Source organism: Anser cygnoides, chromosome 1 (assembly GCF_040182565.1).
Source record: "Anser cygnoides isolate HZ-2024a breed goose chromosome 1, Taihu_goose_T2T_genome, whole genome shotgun sequence".
Classification (NCBI taxonomy): Eukaryota; Metazoa; Chordata; class Aves; order Anseriformes; family Anatidae; genus Anser; species Anser cygnoides.
In genome coordinates, this window is record NC_089873.1 from 107,259,520 (window position 1) to 107,280,151 (window position 20,632).

At 34.5% G+C, this 20,632-nt stretch overlaps 1 protein-coding gene across 1 annotated transcript in view; it reads right to left on the reverse strand.

Moving 5' to 3' along the window:
- The window catches only part of TMPRSS15 (transmembrane serine protease 15), a 57,715-nt gene that overhangs the window by 30,215 nt on the left and 6,868 nt on the right, over positions 1-20,632 (reverse strand). The window contains exons 5-13 of the mRNA XM_066977596.1: positions 20,292-20,434; positions 18,529-18,573; positions 15,894-15,938; positions 15,461-15,499; positions 13,385-13,504; positions 7,152-7,260; positions 4,486-4,595; positions 2,954-3,091; positions 1,542-1,691 (exon numbers count right to left, since the gene is read on the reverse strand). Of these exons, the coding sequence (XP_066833697.1) occupies positions 1,542-1,691; positions 2,954-3,091; positions 4,486-4,595; positions 7,152-7,260; positions 13,385-13,504; positions 15,461-15,499; positions 15,894-15,938; positions 18,529-18,573; positions 20,292-20,434 (899 nt within the window). The remainder of the gene's footprint in view (positions 1-1,541; positions 1,692-2,953; positions 3,092-4,485; positions 4,596-7,151; positions 7,261-13,384; positions 13,505-15,460; positions 15,500-15,893; positions 15,939-18,528; positions 18,574-20,291; positions 20,435-20,632) is intronic.

Genomic DNA, 20,632 nt, shown 5'->3' on the forward strand with positions numbered 1-20,632 from the left:
CCTGTGTTGCTTCAGAAAAGCACATGTTAAAAGATACATGGTGTCTAGCTTTAAGATGAGCATGGCATTCATTTTAGAGCCAACATGACAGGTCCCTGTTTTTGTTTCATTCATTCATTCTGAGAATTCAGAATAAATGGAAGAAATTTTGTTCAGTAATGAATGTGGTTTTCCTTTGGCATTATCACTGTTAGGATATTTATTATATTGCCTGTATCATTTTGGTATGAAGTGTAATACTGTACAACACAGTCAGATGTGGAGAAAACAAAATGAGGTTTAAGCTTAATTTGAACTGAAATAAATATTTTCTAGTGGAGGTCTACAGTATTACAGAGATTTAGTCCTGAGGCCTTGAGGTCTTTTAAGTATGTATTAACTCCCCTGCTATTCAAGAGTAGTGAAACAATACTACAGTGTCTATGTAATACCTAGATATTAATGTTGCAGTTTGCAGTTTTACTTCAAATGCAGGTAATAGAAATATGAATATTCAACATAAAGGTAACATTACATATAGCAACATTATATATGTCAGCTGAGATCTAGTACAGTGAAAAATATCTAGAATATATTAGCACTTTCAAGACAGCTAGAAATCACTGTCAAGAGTTTTATTAAGTAAATTTTATATTTTTTCATTTGATTTATACTCTAGGAGTTGAGAGGGAAGACAAAACAGCGTTCTGAAGATTATTTAGAAAATGTTCATTTACTCAGAGAGAATAATCTGTATGCAATAATGTACTGAACAACATTTTTCTTTTCCCAAGAGTAAATTTTGCCAGAATAATTTGCACTTTTTACAGTTATTTATCACTGCATATGTTATTTGTCTTGCACAGAATATATATGGTCATTGTGAAATTCAAATTATCTTAACTAGTTTTAATTGGACTGACAAATCAGCTGAGACAGATTCTGTGTTTTTTCTTTTGAACAAGAAAAACCTTTGGAGTCAAGTTCTTGGAAAAACATTCAACATACACATTCAAAATCTGATTCCTATTCATTATCATCTGTTGAATTAAAATCCACGCATGATGTGACTGTTCTTCCAATTAAGTTATTTTGCTGTTGGTGGTGTGTTTGTGTTCTGCATGTGTGCTGATAATCGGTGTTCTTGCAGTGCGGTTGTAACTGTACCATATGTACTTTGCAGGTCAATTTTATATAAATATATATATATGTATATATTAATTTTGAGTGGTAGATCGGGATGAAAAAGAAGTAATTTCAGTAAAAAGTAAATATATTTTTTTTCCCCCTTAGACAAACAGATAAGTCACTTTGAATAGAGTCCAAACTCCTCAATACCTCACACTTCAAACAATGTATATATTCCTTTGTTTCTTCTTTTAGTTTTGGTGTATTTATACAAGATGATAATCAGTTGCATAAACTTTTTTGCATGGTAGCCCAGACTGATTTTTATGGCAGATAAAATTACGTCCTAATAATACCACTGTGAAGAAAACAGCTTACAGTTATATAACTAAAGCAGCTTTTCCTTTAATCTGCAAGCAGTTTATTGATCTTACCTGACATGTTGCCAAATGTATGATCAAAATCAGGACCACTCATAAGGGGAAAGGTAGGGCCCTGAATTCTCTCCCAGTCTGAATCATCATCTAAATCTTGCCTCCAGTAACAAAAGCCATCTTCAAAAGTGCAATAGACTTTCTCATAATCTGTGAATAAGAACCTCTAGTATATAAAAATGACAAAGACATTAAGTATTTTCTCAGAATTTCATAAGAATGAGTGACAAACAGTGTACATTTTTTAAATGTTTTTGAAAACTAGAGCCCATGGTAACTCTCATTTTGCTCTTCTAAGCAACTCAAATAAATGTGTCATTTGTGCTGTAAACAATGCATCACTGAAGGTGGCCTGACACGCTCTTGTACTTATTCATCAAACTTCTTTCTTGATCCTTCACCAGTAAGTGGTGGGGAAATGAGAGAGTACCCCTTGCATAGCTAACCCTAAGGACTAATCCTCCTCTTTCCTTAGCTGCAGTCTGGGCTGCTCCAGCAGAAAGATTCCCATGAGAGCCTCCACCTGTAAGCTCGACATATAACTGCTGTGCTTTACACACCAGAAATGTCTCTGTCTTTGTCCTTTGCTCCTTATTGATCACATGTGTTTGCTGCAACACTCTCAATACTTTTCTTCCCATCATTTTGTCTCTTCATGGTGCCTTGAATCACAGTTCTGCCCATAACAAGGATTTCCATGTGACAAGAATTTGTTGGCATTCTGAGTCTTTTCTGCAGCATATCCCTTCCTAGTCACATGCCCCATCCATATCCTTCTCAAAATGTAGCAGCTAAAGCAGCCTTCACTTGCTGAATCTGCCTCTAAATTTATTTCTTGACTACTAAAGAATACCAGAGCATGAGTCACATTGCTGCATTTTGTTTTCACCATAGATTTACTGCATCTGGATTTTTTATTTTATTTATTTATTTATTTATTTATTTAATGTCTAGTCACCGAAGCACGTATTGTTCTGAATGCTAATTTTACCACTTGGGACTGCTATTTGTGGCAATGAATTAGATTATCAGAAACTCTGGAGAACAGGTACGACCTGGAGATCACAAAATAGTGATCAGCATTGGTGATCCCACAGTGTTCATCAGTTAACAAACTGACAGTGCGGAATCTGAAGGCCATCTGATATGGCCAGAGTTTTACTCTTTCATTTTCACAGCACAGTCTTTGTAAGGCATTACCCTATTACCAGATCTAGGCCTGTAGGCCTGTGGACAGTCCTAATGAAATCAATGATATGATCTTTAAAACAGGATGAAATTTCTCAATGTGGAGTAAATTAAGGGACTAAGGCCAGAAAATACTGCTTCCCTGTTCATCTCCATTTTATCAAACTGAAAATATAGTTTCACCAAGCATTCTAGAAAACAAGCAAACAAAAAAGAACACTTACTGTTTAGCTTATTTGCATTAAATGCAGTATATGTTGCATTAAAGCCATTGTAATTTTCAGAATAATCAGATATAAACTCAGCTGTAGCCTCATGAGAAAAAATGTATACTGTCTCAGCATTAGACCCTGAGAGAGAAGCTGAAAACAAGCAGAATAAAATAGTCAGAGAAAAAGAAATCACATGTGCATTAATATCTCCAGTACTGTTATAAAAACACACTGGATTAGTCTTTCGAGTCTTAAAGAATGCTTTCTCTTTTGTACAGTGATCCTGTCTACAAGGCCTTTGAAACCCTGAAGCCATTCGGTTTGGCTGCCGTATAATTATTCTGCATATCCCATCTCACTTATCTGTCAATATGGATATCAGCTAGTGGAGAAACATCTTTTATGTTACACTGTGATTATTTTTTTATTTTGTTATAAAATACCCATATATTCAAAATTATAATCTTCTTATTCATGCTTATTATGCTACAGATTTTCTTGAGGTTTACAGATATGCACTCTGAAACTCTAGAATAACAATACTGACTATGTGTTTTTATTAGATATACTTACTCTCTTACATAATTAGTATATATGCTTACAGAATTTCATGGACTAAAGAAATTTTGAATTACTGTAAAATTAATTTATTTACTTAAATGTAGAGTCTACTGGAAATGTACCTTAGAACGTTTTAGGCAACCCACTGAAGGACAGTCTTTAACATTGTCTTTACATCTTTGCAGTATCACCAGTCACCCCCACAGCAGTCTTTCAAAATACGCAAGTTAGTGGTTCCTACAGAGAATATTATTGAAGCACTCTCTCACATGGAAATTTAAATCCCAAAGCGGGATTATATTCAGAGCAGTACTGGAGGGGTAGAATCTCTCCATTTGGTATTTCAGATGTCTTTTACTATTCTACATTCCCAATCTCTCCCTGCTTCCAAAAATAGGAGTATACAATAAAGATCTTTCTGACTTAGAAATATTCCTGATCTAGATATTTATCTCCAAGTATGTGTGTTCCATCTGTGATGGAATTCAGCTGGACAGACTGAGTCATGAAAAATGGTGAGAATCCCAGTTTTCCAGAATAGAATATAGAGGTAGTAGCGTCATGCATATAATAAATTGCAGGGAGCACCATAGAACTTCTATCAGCTTCAGTTTAAATGCCTTAATTTTATTTCACTGTGTGCAATGTTAAAGGATCATCTGACAACGTATTTCCAATGAAACACAAACCCAGAAAGACCATGGCACTGTTCAAGTTATAATGATTGTTCAAATAAGACCTGTTGTTCACATAAGACCTGTAAAATTGTTGTGATTTTTTATATATACGTAAGCATATTTCTGGTTATTTCATAAGAGCATTTAAGTATATCAAGATCAATTGTCTAATGGAAAACTGTATACAGATGCATTCTTTCACTTAGACATACACACATAGGGTTTTTTTTTTCACATTTTTAACACTTATTTTACCACTTAAATGTTATTAATGAAAAAACAGTATCAACTGAAAAATAACCTTACCTCTTAAAGTCTTGTTTTGTCCTATACCTTCAAAAATATCTAGATTGTCTGCAAATTGTTGTGTATAAAAAGAAGTGAAGTTCAGTTTAATCGACAACCCTTGAGGCACTCTAAGATAACAGGAAAATAAACCAGAAAAAAAAATAAATGAAGAGCCATGTTCTCCAGTAATATTTGTTGCTGTTGTTGTTGTTGGTGTTGTTGTTTGCTTGTTTTTGACTGTAGTAAATTCATTGTGTGCTTGAACAACAATCAGTTCAGAAGCAAACTGAAATTACACCAATCGATATTATTAATCAAGATTAGCTATTTGGCTAACTTTTAGTTTGTAAAATTATGGATGGAATAGAGAATTAACCATTTGTAACAGTAGAACTACTCCTTTACTCACTGGAGTCACGTATATTCTAGGAACTCAATTTTCTTAAAATTTAGAGCATGCTATTCAGTTGGACAGTCCTTTTTTTTTTTTCTCTGTGGATCATTAATTTCAAATCTCTTTTTAGTGCATGTTATTGATAGGTGATAACATCTAACTGCTCAAGCAGAATTCACCAAGTCAGAGAAGTGGTATAATGGTATCAATATGTGTATCAAGATCTGTCTTCCAAAAGTTAAAAAAAAAAAAAAAAGTCTCCTACACAAAACAGTATTTACATGAAGATTTGAGGATCTCGAAACCACTGTTTGGGAATGTGTTATCAAACCTAATATCACCCAGTAGTTTTAACAGCAGACGTCATTTTAACAAAAGTGTAAAAATTGCTGGGTTTTGTTTTGCTGTAGTAACCTATATTTAAGCAGTTACATACATGGTAGTCCAAATTCTAAAGCTGTAATATCAAAATTATCTTAGCTTCTTATGTCATCATTTTTGTTGTTGTTGTCTTTGTTTTTTGTTTGTTTGTTTGCTTTCTCTAATTAAGAGACTCAGTAAAAATAACTTTTGAACAACAATCTACTGGTGCTCATCAGAAGTGACTAGTAGGGAAACATGAAGTAAGTATATGCATTTTTTGAAAAATGTTTTTCTGTCAGTTAAAAAACATCTTTAGTTTGAAAAGAGTAAAACAGTAGTTGAAAAGCAAAGATAAACTAATCTGTTGGAGAAACATTGAACTCACTGCTCTTACTTTTGAAAGGAGAAGAAATTACTTCTTCATTCACGGAATAGTTAGAGGGGTGAAAATGTAAATGTTTTACCCAACGACAACAGGGAAATTTTTCTAGACAGAAAGAAAGGCAGAAGACAAAGCAAATCTTGGATGTGTTATAACTTTTAGCACATTTTCATATGGATAATAAAAATAATAGTACAAAATATCTCTCATTGGTAACTGAAAAACCCAAAAGGTTCCCTCATAGGAACAATTCTGCTCTAAAGGGACCCAAAATTTGAACTTTTCAGGCCTTTACTCTCAGTGATACTACAATTTTCTAAAGCAGATAACTGGAAAATAAAACCAGATGTTTGCTTTTGTCATTGATCAATCTGTAATTACACAGATCTGCAGCACCTGTACTGTATTATTCACAATTATCCATGAGTATTTCCCAAACTAAGTTTTTGACAGTTACAGAGCCCGTGTAGACACCTACTCAGTACACTGCCTCTTGCCACTACACCAGCCTTTGAAGCAAAATTAACAGCTTAGAAGGCAGTAGTTCACTTGAGACAAAATTATTTATTATGCTCAAATTCTGTAACACCACGAACTGAGAAACAAGTCAGGCGTATGTGCTGAAATATACAGTCTTGTGCTTTTTCCTGTAACACACTGTATTTTAACATCATCTGTGGCCTGTAATTATTGGTGAATGGTACTGTTGAAGCTGAGAAGGAATGAATGTATTAAAGACAAGAAAAACTATGACTTTCCCCTGAAGTATAAAGGTGAAGATGAAAGTCCTGAACAAGCTCAAAGGGTAGTATTGTGAAAGGGGCCTTTGGGAATGAGAATTTCAAATCTTTTCCAATTTTAAAGGTATTTCCTTAAACTATTTTGAAAAACTATTTTGAAACTCTTCTACCAAATTAATACTTCTCACAATCAAAGAACGGCTATTATTACAAAGCCATGATCAGAATCTCTGTCTCTCAATGCTGCAACTTTTGAACTGGTAATCATTCTGTGGATTTTAAGGAGCTTAAAACTCATGACCATTGACTTATTTTAGATGAGTACTTGAGGATGAGATTTATCACGTACTATGGCTACCTTTTTGTTCTCCCTGGGCTATAAAGAGGAACAAGGGAATTCTTGAATACTCCAGCTGTTAATAACAGGGATGTCTTATACAAAAACAGTACCTAAAGACTGGTATGTACTGTAATACTTTGAAACTGATATCTTGCAATTATTTTGAATTGTATAATTTGTTGTGAGCTTAAAAATCTGTTCCTTCGCATGCATGTAACCCACCAGATTTATCAAAATCATGCCAAAGAATCCTTGCAAGTGGGAAAATTTGTGGTATAGTTATGGGTTTTAGGCCTGCAAGTCTTTAAAGAAAAGCTGTGTAAATACAAGGGAGAAAATGCCATTATGTATTATGTATTTTCTATGCTGGGGTATTTGAGAATAGAAATGGCATAAGGTACACAAAAAAACAACACCTCATAATCAAAGAAATCTTAGCTACAAAACTGTTGGAAAATGGCTTACAGTATAATCCATCGGCAAACAATATTTGCATTATACGGTTTCGGATAATTCATAGAGTGAAAAGACCCAGAGGAATCAGTCAGCATGTATTTTCCATCACAAACTGCAGCTGTAAAGATATAATGAAGAACATTTGTCAAAATGTCATTTGAAAAACAGAAGCAGAGTCAAAATGAGAGTGACCTTAGATACTGGTTTACAAGTATTACCTAGAAAATACTTTGTAAGCCACACTGGGAAGATAAACTAAAACACACTGCCAACCCACTCTCATTTCTAATTCCTATGACTACTTAAACTCAAACTACTATATGTGAAAAAAAAAGCAGCACAGACAGTTCAAGTTTAAATCAGAGACAATCCAACTAATCCAAACTAATATAAACTAATCAAACTCATTAAAATCCAGTAGGATTCAACTAATCCAACTGTCTTTCATTTTATTTTTTACCTTTGTAAGGAAAAAGTATCTTGCCTTAATAATTCCTATCTACAGCTACTTTAAATGAGGAAACTGTTCATGCACTATCAGAAACTTGATATCGTGAATAAATGCAAGAAGGGATATGGTTCACTATTGGTCTCTCTATTTTTATGATCTCCCTGTTCCTCGCCTTACATATTACTAAGTATTCAGAAAGATAAGTGGATATTCCCAGTTTCCTGCTAGCTATCGAGTTCATTCATCTAAGGTAAATCTCATCCATCATCATGTAATTTTTCAAAAGGCTTTTATTAGTTTTGTTTACTTGGTGCATTATACCATCTCATGCATGTTCTTCAGTTTAAAAATCAATTACTTAAAAAAAAATAATCTGTACTTCTAAACCTCAGAAAGATTGGAAATGTTAATTCACATTGAATTATATAATTGCAGAAGACACTGAAACATTGTTTAAGACTTTGCTGCATCCTCACTGAACATTATGCCAGGATTCTCTCTGAAGTTATTTTTTTCCCTTTTTCAAGAAAGCATCACAGAGCTTTCAAGTAAGGATATAATCAGTACAGTACAAGACTATCTGGAGAGGTAAGTTCATCAATTTGAAGTTTATAACCAGAAATAAGATAGAGATTTTCATTAACATCAGAAATGAAATCATACCTATAATGACTATTCAAATGATGAATAATCAATCATATTGGAAATTGAAATTTTATTGAACATAGTACTCCTCTGGGAAATTATTATATAAAATAATAAATCAGGGCTCCTTGTCTGTTCATTTTAAAAGCATAAAATTCTTTCTGTCCATCACGACAGCAAAAACAAAATAAAAATTAAGCTTTGTTTCTGTCAGGCTCAGTCAATATTGTATTAATAAGGACCATGTAAAATGAATTTCGCTAACAATTTTGTCTGATGCATAAGCTGGAATAGAAACATGTTCCATTTTGCAATCTTCATGGATGTTGAGAGGAAAGTAGACCATGTAAAATTTTAAATACATAGAGAAAACAGGTCCATGAAAGAGATATAGTATTTTATATAACTTTTTTATGAGATTAGACTACACTTTTAGAGCAGGCATAGAAGTACTTTTTCTGTCCATCTGAATTCATACATTCCCTGTCTTTACCAATGGGCTAATATTTACAACCATCTCCCCCAAACAGTGCAATTTCTTTAATTAATGAACAGAGAAAACGTTATGGATACCTTTCCAAAGTCAATATTTATAAAACATTCTGAAATAGCAGACAAAAAGAAGAAATCATTAACAAAAACATTAAATGGAGACATTACAAAAAATATCATTTATCTAACATCCAAGAGCTTAGTTTTCATTTATACCAGAATGAAACTCTGACTATACTCCAGGGATGAATTTCAGGTGTCAGCCCACCTATTTCCACATGCAGTCACCAAATGGAAACCAATAGGTATGAGGAACACAGAAAAGCATCAAAAACAGTAAGAGATACTATGAACAGGAACAGCAAAGCAGCTGATCCCAGTACAAGATAGTCAGTGCAGCAGTAACAAATGATATGAACTAGACGTCCTCTCTCTTGGTGCTACTAGTGTTGAGAGAAGAGTAAAATTAATGTGAGCTTCAGTTTTTCTAATTCAGTTGTTCTAAGACAGGAGACATCTTTTGTAGGAACTACTTTAACTGTTTCCCAACATGCATCTGTGTCCATTTCTATTTAGTTATGTTGCATACAGGGCACATGAGGAGGACTTAATCCTGTTATCCTTGAAATCCAGGGAGAAGCTCCTCAAACTGGTTAGATGAAGCCCACATATTTCATTCAATAGGCCCTTTTTCTGCCAAGAGCAGTGCATTACTTGCTGGCTTCCATATGATTAATCTCTCTCAATACTCTAGTAATGTTGTGAGGTATCTAATCACAAAATATTAGCCTAGACATATAATAACTGTAAAGAAAGGATGCAAAGTGAACACCTTCTGGGCTCAGCCTCTAGTCTCCCCTTTCCTTACACTTACAGGCTACATGGCTGCTTTTCAGCGTTGCTGGATATTATTAATAGGTGCTGTTCAGACTTTCACATTTCTCTAGAGACCCTTTCATTGAAATTGCTTACTGTACTTTTGCACTGGTCTTTTGTTACTGCACTCATTGCAGAACCAGAAATAAACCTTTCAAGATAATTTTCATCAATAAACGCAAAAATGAAGGTGTTCAGTAGTCTGAAACTCTGCTAAGAATCTTAGATTTTCCTGAGTTCTGTCTAAGACAGGAAGAGACCATTAAAATTCACACTTGTATCCTGTATTTAAAAACTGCTAACATACTATAAACTCAGAAGTATTAGACAGAAAAATAATCAAGATGAAAAAACAAACCAAGTTGCTTAAACAGCAGCAACTCCACTGTGTGCAAGAACACTTGTAGCAAGAATCATGTATCACCTGTAAATCTCATTGTAAAACCCTGAAGCACTTCTGAAAATATAGACATTTTTAGCTTTTATGTGATTGTATTGTTACTCTAGGGATGAGACATAAGTGAAAAATCAAAGGAATGGAAAAATTGGCAGGTATCCCAAACGTGCATATGGCTTATTGCCATTCACTCCTCTGTTTTTGCAAAGTCTGCTAGGAAATCTAAATATATACATTTAGAAAAGCTCTCTGCTTTTTGGATGGAAAATTTTAAGACTGAAAATGTAAAGTAAGTGTGATGGAGCAACAATTTTTCCCCTAGCCAGAATTGCATTTCTTTAAGGTTATGAACTGAATCTGCCAATCTAATTGCAACTGAATAAATTGCTTGGAAATACCAGGCAATAGTGATAATGATCAGGGATGACCCATCCAGCTACCTAAAGCAAATTATAACTACAGCTAGTTTCTTTATGATTTTCTGCCCATTTGAAGTTGTATGCATATTCCTGTAGTTTTCAGCTCAGTTGTGCATATTCTTTACTGACTGGTGAAATTTGGCTATGATCAAGAAATAATACACTCAGTTGAAAGGAGCAGGGCACTCACAACTTTTATGTTGCAGAGAGTCAGGGAGAGATGCAAATCAGATCCAGAAAGGCATGTGCATCAGAGGCTATGCCTCAGCTGAAAAACTCTGCTCAAATAGAATTCATGCACAGGCTCCAGGGCATAGCTGAGTCATAACTCTGAATGCAAGCAGGTGAATTATCAATGTATGAATATCAATTAAATTCTCTCTTATGTAACAGGTGTGATTGTAGTATCTTTAAAATCATGAGCAAAACTTTTGAAATGAGACCTAATAATTAATACTAACTAAAAAGCATTTGTTTTTATGAGATGTATGCTACTAATTATTAACTATTATAAGGATCTGCACTTTTTATTTAGCTCTATCCACAACAAAACTAAAAGCCCACCAGAATACCAAAACCAAAACCCACATCTTAAAAAAACAGTGTGATGCTAGAAATGAAAGACTGAATAACTCCTTGGAGTTGTGTTACTTCAGCCTCTCCAATGGAGCAAAGGTCTAGCTGAAGCTACCCTAGGACCTTCAGATTTCCCCAATGTAGAGAGACCTGCTCAGAGCTCATCACTGTTATGATCTAGCTGGAGGCAGCTGTTATGATAAATAAAGATTTGGATGCATTTCAGTGGATACTCTACCAAAGTATTTTGATGGATGTTTTCCTTAAAGGGCCTGACTAAGTCTCCCTTCTGAGCTGTCTGCACTCAGAAAAGTGAAGGTAATGGGCAGGTCTGCAATTCGCCTTTTTTCTAAAGAAGATTCCACTTGCAGATGGGGTCAGCATGCCACCAGCCTTCAGAAACAGGCTTGCAATGACTATATTAAAATTCTTAAAATTATTTCAGATTCTAAAAAATATTTTTCTTCTTTGTTTTTAAAGCAGAGTCCAACATTTAACATGCTTCTGAAAACTCAAACTAGACTGACCCCACCATTTTTCCCAGGAGAGCTCAGAAATATGTTCTCACAGCAGAACACAAATAAGCTTTCCAGATTCCTTTACTAACAAATGATATATTAAAAATAAAATAAAATAAATACAATAAATAAAATAAAATAATAAAATAAAATAAAATAATCAGGGAGTTCATTGTTCCAACGTCTCCCAGAAAATTTAAAAAGTTCTCTTTGCAAGAAAACTTTAGAGACTGGGAGCTGAGACTGTGAAGAGCAATGCAGGCAACATTAACACATATGCCTCCCCACCAAAAAGCAGCATACACAATTTGGTAACTAGCAACACAAACAGAATCCTTGGTACAATTTCAGTGCTCACTGCTAAATGGAGCATTGGCAGCTGCATGAAAAGGTGCTTAGGGAAGCTAGGCAAATAAGCTCACTGGTCGTGAAGGATGCAATTTATTTATTTATTTTTTTATTCAGTCATATACCAATCAGGTCGTAGTTCTGTAACATTTTCACAGAATCACAGAATAGCAGAGATTGGAAGGATGACCTCTATAGGTCGTCTTGTCCAATCCCCTGCTCAGGCAGGGTCTCCTAGAGCTTTTTGCCCAAATGTTTACATCATCATCTTGCATCTCTCACTGTGGTGCCAGCAAATCAAACATTTGTGTCAGATGTGCAAGTGCATGGTCAACAAACGAAGTTACAGTTCCTGCCACAGCAGGAGTCACACTTGACATCTGTGGCTGCAAAATGCAGTACACACTCACCAACCCACCTAAGTCTCTGAATGTGGAGGCAGGAGAGAGTAGGTGTTCCTTCGTGTGCGACAGACTGCTGATTTTGTTAAGAAAAATAACTTTTCTGATTGAACGGTAGCTACATTTTCAAAAAGGTGTCTCATTGATCTAAATTTGTTCTCACTGAAATGAAAAAATCATTTTCTCTATTGCCTTATGAGTAGTTTTAAGTTCTCTTCAAAATCCTCAATGGCATCTAATTATTTCTCAAAGGGCAAATTTCAGTTATCATTTAATTTAATTCATAATTTTAATAAAAGCACATCAAGAAATTATACAAACTTATCTAAACATATAGTACATTCAGTAAAGCTTTAGTATTAGAGAGTACATTTTTAGTTGAAGCATAGGGGATTTTAGCAGGAAAAGCCAGATGTTTTACAGCTAACACTGCAGAAATTTAAAGATGGGCCCTGGTATATTAGCTTATTCCTTGCCTGATTTTTCTATGTAGGAATCTAAAATCAATTACCTCACAATAAATTAGTAAGAAGAATACATTGTCTATATGATACAGTATACCGAGATACAATATTATTGTATCAGAGAATATGTTATTGGGAAAAGTTGTTTGTAGTATTATGTATGATGATATTCCTAATGTTGGAATCAAAAGCAAAACCTCTCTTCTGATTCCAAATATGACAGTAAGTTGTTTCTGTTACTGGGCAATGTGATTTTATAACTGTATAGGGTCATAATTTTGATGTGTTTGGAAACAACATTATTTGATATTACTAGTACACAACTTCATATGAAATTTTGACATTATTTTGCATTTTATATTTATTTATAGTTTTTAATATTTATATATTAAATAAGAATTTTGATGTTATGCTATATTACTATAGCCAGCTTGTGATATTTATTTATTTACTCAGCATATTCTTTCTTAATGAGAATTTTAAAGAAAAAAAATCAATTTACAATAATATTATTATAACAACCCCTCTTGTTATTATTTTTGCTAGACTTGATTTAGACTTCATTATGCAATTTATTGGCTGTAAATTATTTACAGAATACTGACAGGTTTAAGTATGTTCGAAAAGACTGTTCTGCAGGGATTTACATTCTTACCACATCTTTTTTCAGATTCATCTGAACCATCCGGGCAGTCCAAGACTCCATCACAAAATAAATCTTTTCTAATGCAGGTTACACCATCAGCACAAACTTCATCAAGTGGCAAGCACTCAACTGAAATAGTAAGGACAACAGCAATAACAACAAAGCAGTATTGCAGTTACACTACAAAGGAAAATTGACTTACCTTTGGTTACTCTAGCACAAATCAAATCAACCACTCTATTGTGTTTTACAAAACTGCATTTTTAAAAGTTTGGAATGAAATATCACATACTAAAATGGTAAATTTGGAACAGAGTGAAGAAGTTCTGAGAAGTGACATAGTATTTTGAAACTAAGTTTGGAGTAGGGCTGGAAGAAAAATTCTATGAGTTCCCATCTTCTTCCTCTACCTAAATATACTATTTTATGCAATATAATAAACACATTTTCCAATTTCTTATGCTTGAATAACATGAGAAAACTGTCATTTGGTTTAAATAACAGAGAAAAATCTCTGTTCTGAGTTTAATATAATTCAGTTTATTTTTTTCAATCTCAACACATCACAATGTTGAACCTCATTGTGATAAAAAACTTATTTTTTGATTAGCATATCTTGAAAACTAAAGCCTTTAGGATTGGATTTGGAAATACTAGAAATATCAGAAACCTGATTCTTTTCAGATTTAAAAATAAAATTCGTTAGCTAAGAAAAATTTCTGCAAAAAAAGAATACATTGGCTGATCCTTAAAACTGTGGAATCTTGCTGATAGCATTTTGCTAGAACATAGATGTTCATCCACAGAATATAAGGTGTTTGTAAAAGTCTTAGATATCTGTAGAACTAAGAAGTAGGTCATATTAAAGTAAACAAAAACATGCAGCTAATATCAGCTTTGGATAAGTACCAATTTAATAATTCTTGAAAATTCTATTAAATATTATGAAAATACACAATTCTCTACATAGCTCCTTTTCTTTACTTCACTAAATGCTCAGAGGTAGAGGCTAAAATTTCTTATGTAAGCAGCAAAAATATTAATTTGTAAAGCAGCAGCCTCTTGTATCCTCTAGACATTATTGTTTGATTTATTTTTCATGCAACTCTTACTCTTTAATCAGATTAAGTAAATATGTGTAAGATATTCAGTATAAGTGACAAAGACTGGAATTTGTTTGGACGTACCGTAGCGTTTCATACTGCTTTACAAAATGCTTTACATGTTAGCAACACAAAGAGTGTAAAGGAAAAGAGCTGCCATTTTGAACCCAACTGGTAGCTGAAATAAACCAAAAATATTTAAGACAAGTGTTGGACGTGATAGTGTCAACAAACGAATTGCCACAGATGAGCAAAGATGAGACTGTGCTTTCTAGACCAAGAACAAAACCTCTACCAATAATCTCAGAGTATGTTTTGTACAGCCCAATACACAAGAAAACATTGTTTAAAAATGACATGATCAATTCCAGCTTTATTCTTCCACTCATAAAACTAAACAGCATTGCCATCTACTGGATATAAAGAAATTAACATTTTCTAGTAAAACATTTTGACTTCTTTTTGAAACAGCAAATTACCCTAAATTGCAATATGATTTCTGTACTCAACTAAGAAATGGAAGTAAATACATTAGACCAGTTAGAAAATGCTTATAAATATCATATATATTTCACCATTTAATGAGACTGGAGGAGGTTTTCAAAGATTTGAACAGCTTTGTCTTTCCATTATCAGAAGTAATGTGAGAATTTGCTATCAGTTACAGATTTCCCAAAACCATGAACAAATATTATGAAGCAAAAATGAGCATTCAGTATGGGTATCAATATTGTGATATCAATATTATCATATCAGTATGTGTATAATACACGAAGCATTTTTGTAGAATGTACAGTCTAATACATTACCTCTTTTTTAAGAGGTCTCCCTAGTCAAATAAGAAGTAAACCTGCATATTGTATACTTGCATGAATGGGATGCAAGAATTCATATAAGAACACAATGTACAAAAACAGTCAATTCTAAGATCTCAGACTGTTTCTTATAGCCACTCTGCTTTTCCCCATATGAGGTTACCTACCTGACGTTGTGAACTTGCTTGTGGTGAGTTGTTCTGAAACTGGGCAAACACAAACCCTGGGTTAGAACTCTACTTTGTGCTCTCTTGTAGCCCCTCTGTGTTTTTTTCGGCAGAACCAAGAAGCAGATATTCAGATCTTATGAGATCTGCACTATTTACTGCATCCCCAAACCCACAGCTTAGGTAATGATATAGTAACGCCACCTTAATTGGTTTGATCCTGATGGTCAAATGTCAGAATAAACATAAGAAAATTAATATGGAACCCTAGTGTATTTTAAATCTCATTCCTCTATACATAGTCCCATACATTTCAGTAACTTCTCTCTCTGTATATATTTATATATATTAATTTATTAAAAAAAAAAAAAAAAAAAACAAAAAACAAACAAACAAAAAGTAATGTTTTCTTGGTAAATAAACAAGTTCTGACCTGGAACTGATGTCAGGGAGCTTGTAATTAGACTCATGGGATCTGCTGGAAAAAGACAGGTTATGACTTTATTATGACTGAATGTATAAGTACTTTTTAATATAAATAACATTGCTTAACACATTGGTAATCTCAGCATGTGAGGAGACTCAAATCTGTGTAGTATTTGTGCATTTACATACTGGAAATATATACATAAATGTTTTCATCACAGAATCATTAAGGTTGGAAAAGACCTTCAAGATCATCTATTCCAACCGTTCACCTACCAACAATATCACCCACTAAACCATGTCCCTAAGTGACAGGTCCAACCTTTCATTAAATGCCCCCAGAGATGGTGATGCCACACCTCCCTGGGCAACTCGTTCCTATAACTGACCATTCTTTCTGACAAGAAATGTCTCCTAATTTCTAATCCGAATCTCCCCTGGCGCAACTTGAGGCCATTCCCTCTAATCCTATCACTAGTTAGCTGTGAGAAGAGGCCGACCCCCAGCTCCCCACACTACTCCCAACTACTTTCAGGTAGTTGTAGAAACCAATAAGGTCTCCCCTGAGCCTCCTCTTCTCCAGACTAAACAACCCCAGTTCCCTCAGCCACTCCTCATAGGGCATGTGTTCCAGACCCTTCACCAGCTTCGTAGACATAATGTTTATACGTATTTAGAAATAATCAAATGTCTAGGTACACAAATGGATTTGTATTAATGATAGTAAATCGAAAAACATTCTGGAAAAAAAAAAATTGAATTCTTGTTCCAACACACTTTCCCACTAGTGATTTTTTTAAATAGCAATCTTCCTCTTACTGAGGATGTCTCTGGAGTTTCTGGTTCCCAAAAGGTCAATTATTCCTCTTTGAATTTGGATTAGTATGCCTCTGTACTATTTTTACTTACTACATTAAGACTTAAATTTTTGTCATTACAGTCAACAGATTCTCTCAGTTGATGAGATGATGGGCTAGAAGGAATAGTAGGAGGTACAGTAAGGCCTTCTCTATAGTTTACCACCAGACTTTTGCTGGCAGAAGTTGCTGATCATTGGACATTACAGACAGTTACTTTTGTTAGATGTTCCTGCTTTTCCATACCTACTAGTGGAGAAACTTGCAAGAGGACTTCCTAGTAATGTTCTACCAAAATGTGCTGGTTTAGCAAACACTATTAAGCTAAGCTAGGCCAGTTTTTATTAAATGGATTATGGACCATTCCATGTCAGCAAACGTGAGGGCACAGCTCCTCTGGCAGAGAGGAGAGCCCAGCAGAAGGTGCAGGGAGGGTGCATCTGGATGGACTGTTCTCACAAAGCTGCATTCAGGGAAGGGCATCATTCATGGCCTCACAGTAGTTTGTAAAGAATTATATACGTATGTATCTACCTATATACATACCTATCTATGCATCATTTAATGGACCATTATTTTGGGAAGAATGAACCATTCAATGACCTGAAACATGGACGCATGCATGAGCAGGCTTTTCTAATAAGACAAGTATCAGGAAGTTACACCTTGAAGGGTGTTGAGAAAAAAACGGGTTGTCACAGGTGCTCCCCAAAGTGCACATGCAAGCTGATAACAAAAGCCACGAGAGTAAAAGCATAGGACAGTGACGAAAGCATCAGTAGTATAAGCACAAACCTCATGTGGTCAATTACTAAGCAATCTAAGGAACATGTGAGGTGGATAAAGCTGGTTTTAGGCTCAACGGAGAGAGCACAACCAAGTTCCAACAGATGTAAACATACCACATAGGGTAAAATGTGGTCTTTGAATTGAAAAAGAAAGAACAAAGAAGTTGACTGTTAGTGAGCATATAAAAATGACGGAGTTGGGAGTTAGACTCAATGATCCTTGCGGGTGTCTTCCAACTCAGGATATTTGATAATTCTGTGACCTCAAGCAAGTTTCCTCAGAGCAAGGAGGAATGAATCCATGCTAGAAACATTTTTACAGTTCCAGCGTGGGATGCCAACAACTCCCAGCTCCCTTCTCCCTTCCTCTGGCACTTCCCCCTCACTCCCATTTTCTTCTTGCTTTTGACCTTAGGACTCACAGGCACATTGAAACGGCATACCAGAGGAAGGGATAGCTAGGAGAAAACCAGTATATTATCAGTCTTCAGCTGTACCATTGGTAATAAAGTGTAGTAATGATTGCTCAACAATGACTACGTTAGACTACTGAAAAATACTTTGCTCATATAAGCCAAGTATTAAAACGTCAAGTATTATCTTGGCTTGTCATAAGACTTTCATACTGTCAGTGGAATGAAAGTCTACTAACACTGCTTAGTATATCAGTAACCATAGCATGTGGTTAGGCTAGCCTCATTTACCTGTCTGAATCTGTAAAGACTTAAGCTTGTGACTCAGCTGTTTGACAGAGATCCAACTTTTGTTTAATCCTCCAATTAAGCTCTTACAGCTTTTGTACAGGCATTAGATCACTGGTTTCTCAAATGGTCAGAAATGATGAAGATCAGCTAACTATCACTGAATGGACCCTACCTGTCAAGACTCAATTACAGTCAACGCAGCTTTGCTAAGTTATACCAACTGAACAACAATTCTTGTTTCTTCTGTTGTACTGATAACAAAAAATAGTTTCTGTTTTATGAAGGATACTGACCTGATGAAGTTAAAGGCAACATTGTAGTAAGATTTTCAGCAAACTCTGGAAGAAAGGAAGTTCATTATAAACTCCTTTTATAGTGCAGTATCTAGTTTTATACAACTCAGGAAAATGAAGGTAAGAAACAAACAACAAACGAGCTGTGACTATTTCTCTTGAGTCACTAGCAGTGTCCTGCATCCCTCCTTTTGACCATTTCACAATGTTCCCAGCCTTTTCCAAAACTCTCACCTTCCAGAGAAGACAAGGTCTCTTAATTCCTCTTTCAATCAATCCCTATTCATTATCTCACACATAAAATGTCCTCATCTGGAAAATCTCTATCTTGACACTTTTATACAAAGGAGCTTTTCAGAGCACCTGTGTCATAGACAGTATTTAGATCAGATAAATGAATTAAAATTAACCTGGGATGATTTGCAAGAAAGAAAGCTACTTTTAGTCACTGTGGAAGTTGATTTCAAGCAAATCACACCTGATTACAGTGTTATAGTTCCCTCCCTCTTTGAAATAGAAATAAAACTTCTCTTGCAGAACATAATGACATATAGGAAGTAAAAGTGCTATGTATGATTATGATTTTTCATTAGTTACAGTTCTTACTTTACTGCAGCACTCCTGATGGAATGGACACATGAAATCTCATGTGAAGAGAGGCATTTTAATGATGCACATCGAGAAAAGTTTGACTACTTGGAAGTTCATCAGTAGATATATAGCCTTCTAACAGGCTCTTCATAATTTCCTTTGGTGGCATTTTTCAAGCACAATAAGCAATCACTTCCCACAGTGATTTGCAGTTATTTAGAACAACTTATACGTGGTGCAAGTAGTAAAGAAAAATAAAGATATCAAGATGCTGAATTTAGCCTTTGAATATCTGAAGCACTTAGCAAGGAATAAAGTAAGAGATGTTGCACAACAAATGCCACACTCTTCTTAAGCAATTGGTAGCTACTTAATAGTAGTTCCATCAGGTCTTCAGATGTCATCTTCCACTTCTAAGGATTCAAATTACATATTATCATTATCTCCAATGAAGGCCTGTTTGGAGGCTTATTGAAGTCAAAAGAAAGATTTCCATTGATTTTGCTGGGCTTCCATTTAGGCTTTGAAAATTTTTCTCATACTTGCATAAAATCACTATATTTGTATATTTGCTGAATTTAAAATCATTTAGTCTTTAAATTTACACTATTTAGTCTACACTATTTACTAATTTAGTTATTAGTATTATACTAATTTAGTCATTTACATTTCACCTAAGTATCAGAGAAATTTGAAGTCGATTCCTTGGGCATACTTCTCCAGAAGCTACATTCTGTATTCAGTTTGTTATTCTTTTTGATATCTTTTCAATAAATGAGTCCTCACACACTATGAGGCTGAGCCCTTTCCCATATTCTTTAGCAAAACAAAATGATAATTGCATTTACATATGAAATACCACAGTTGGGGCTTAATTACATTAATTTGAGGGGCAATGGAATTACAAATGTTATGCTACGTAAAAGAGATGAAATTCACTGATTATGACTTGTAATTAACTACTTTGTCCTTTGTTCCTTCCTTAGTGAACATATGCTAAGCTGATTCATACTTTCTAGGTAACAAGGTTCTTTCACCTGCTCATATAGGTTGTGTGGTGGAGAAAGAGAACAACCATGAACATCTTTCTGATGGTTGGGATCCAAAGATATTGCACATGTTAACTGCAGTTCTCAAGGTTTTGTATCAAAATATATGTTTATTAGCATTACCTGTGATTTGTATGCTGTTCACATCAATTTTCAAAGTCTGAACAAAACCAGTTGTATTTGCGTCAATACCCAAAAGCAACTCATTTTTTATTTTCTCAACCATTACCCTCTGGGTAAGATAAAGGTTGAAGATCACAGCAACACTAGCAATATAAAACAGAGAAGATGGTTAGTTAAGCAAGATAATGCAGTAAATCTGAAATTTTGCTAGTTAATACTTTGACAATATTTCATTCCAACACAGGTTCCATTGTGGGTCCCTTCTACCTCAGGATTCCATTTGAAAACTCAAAGTATCATAAAGTGTTGGCTGGTCAACATGACACATGAAGAAATAGCTC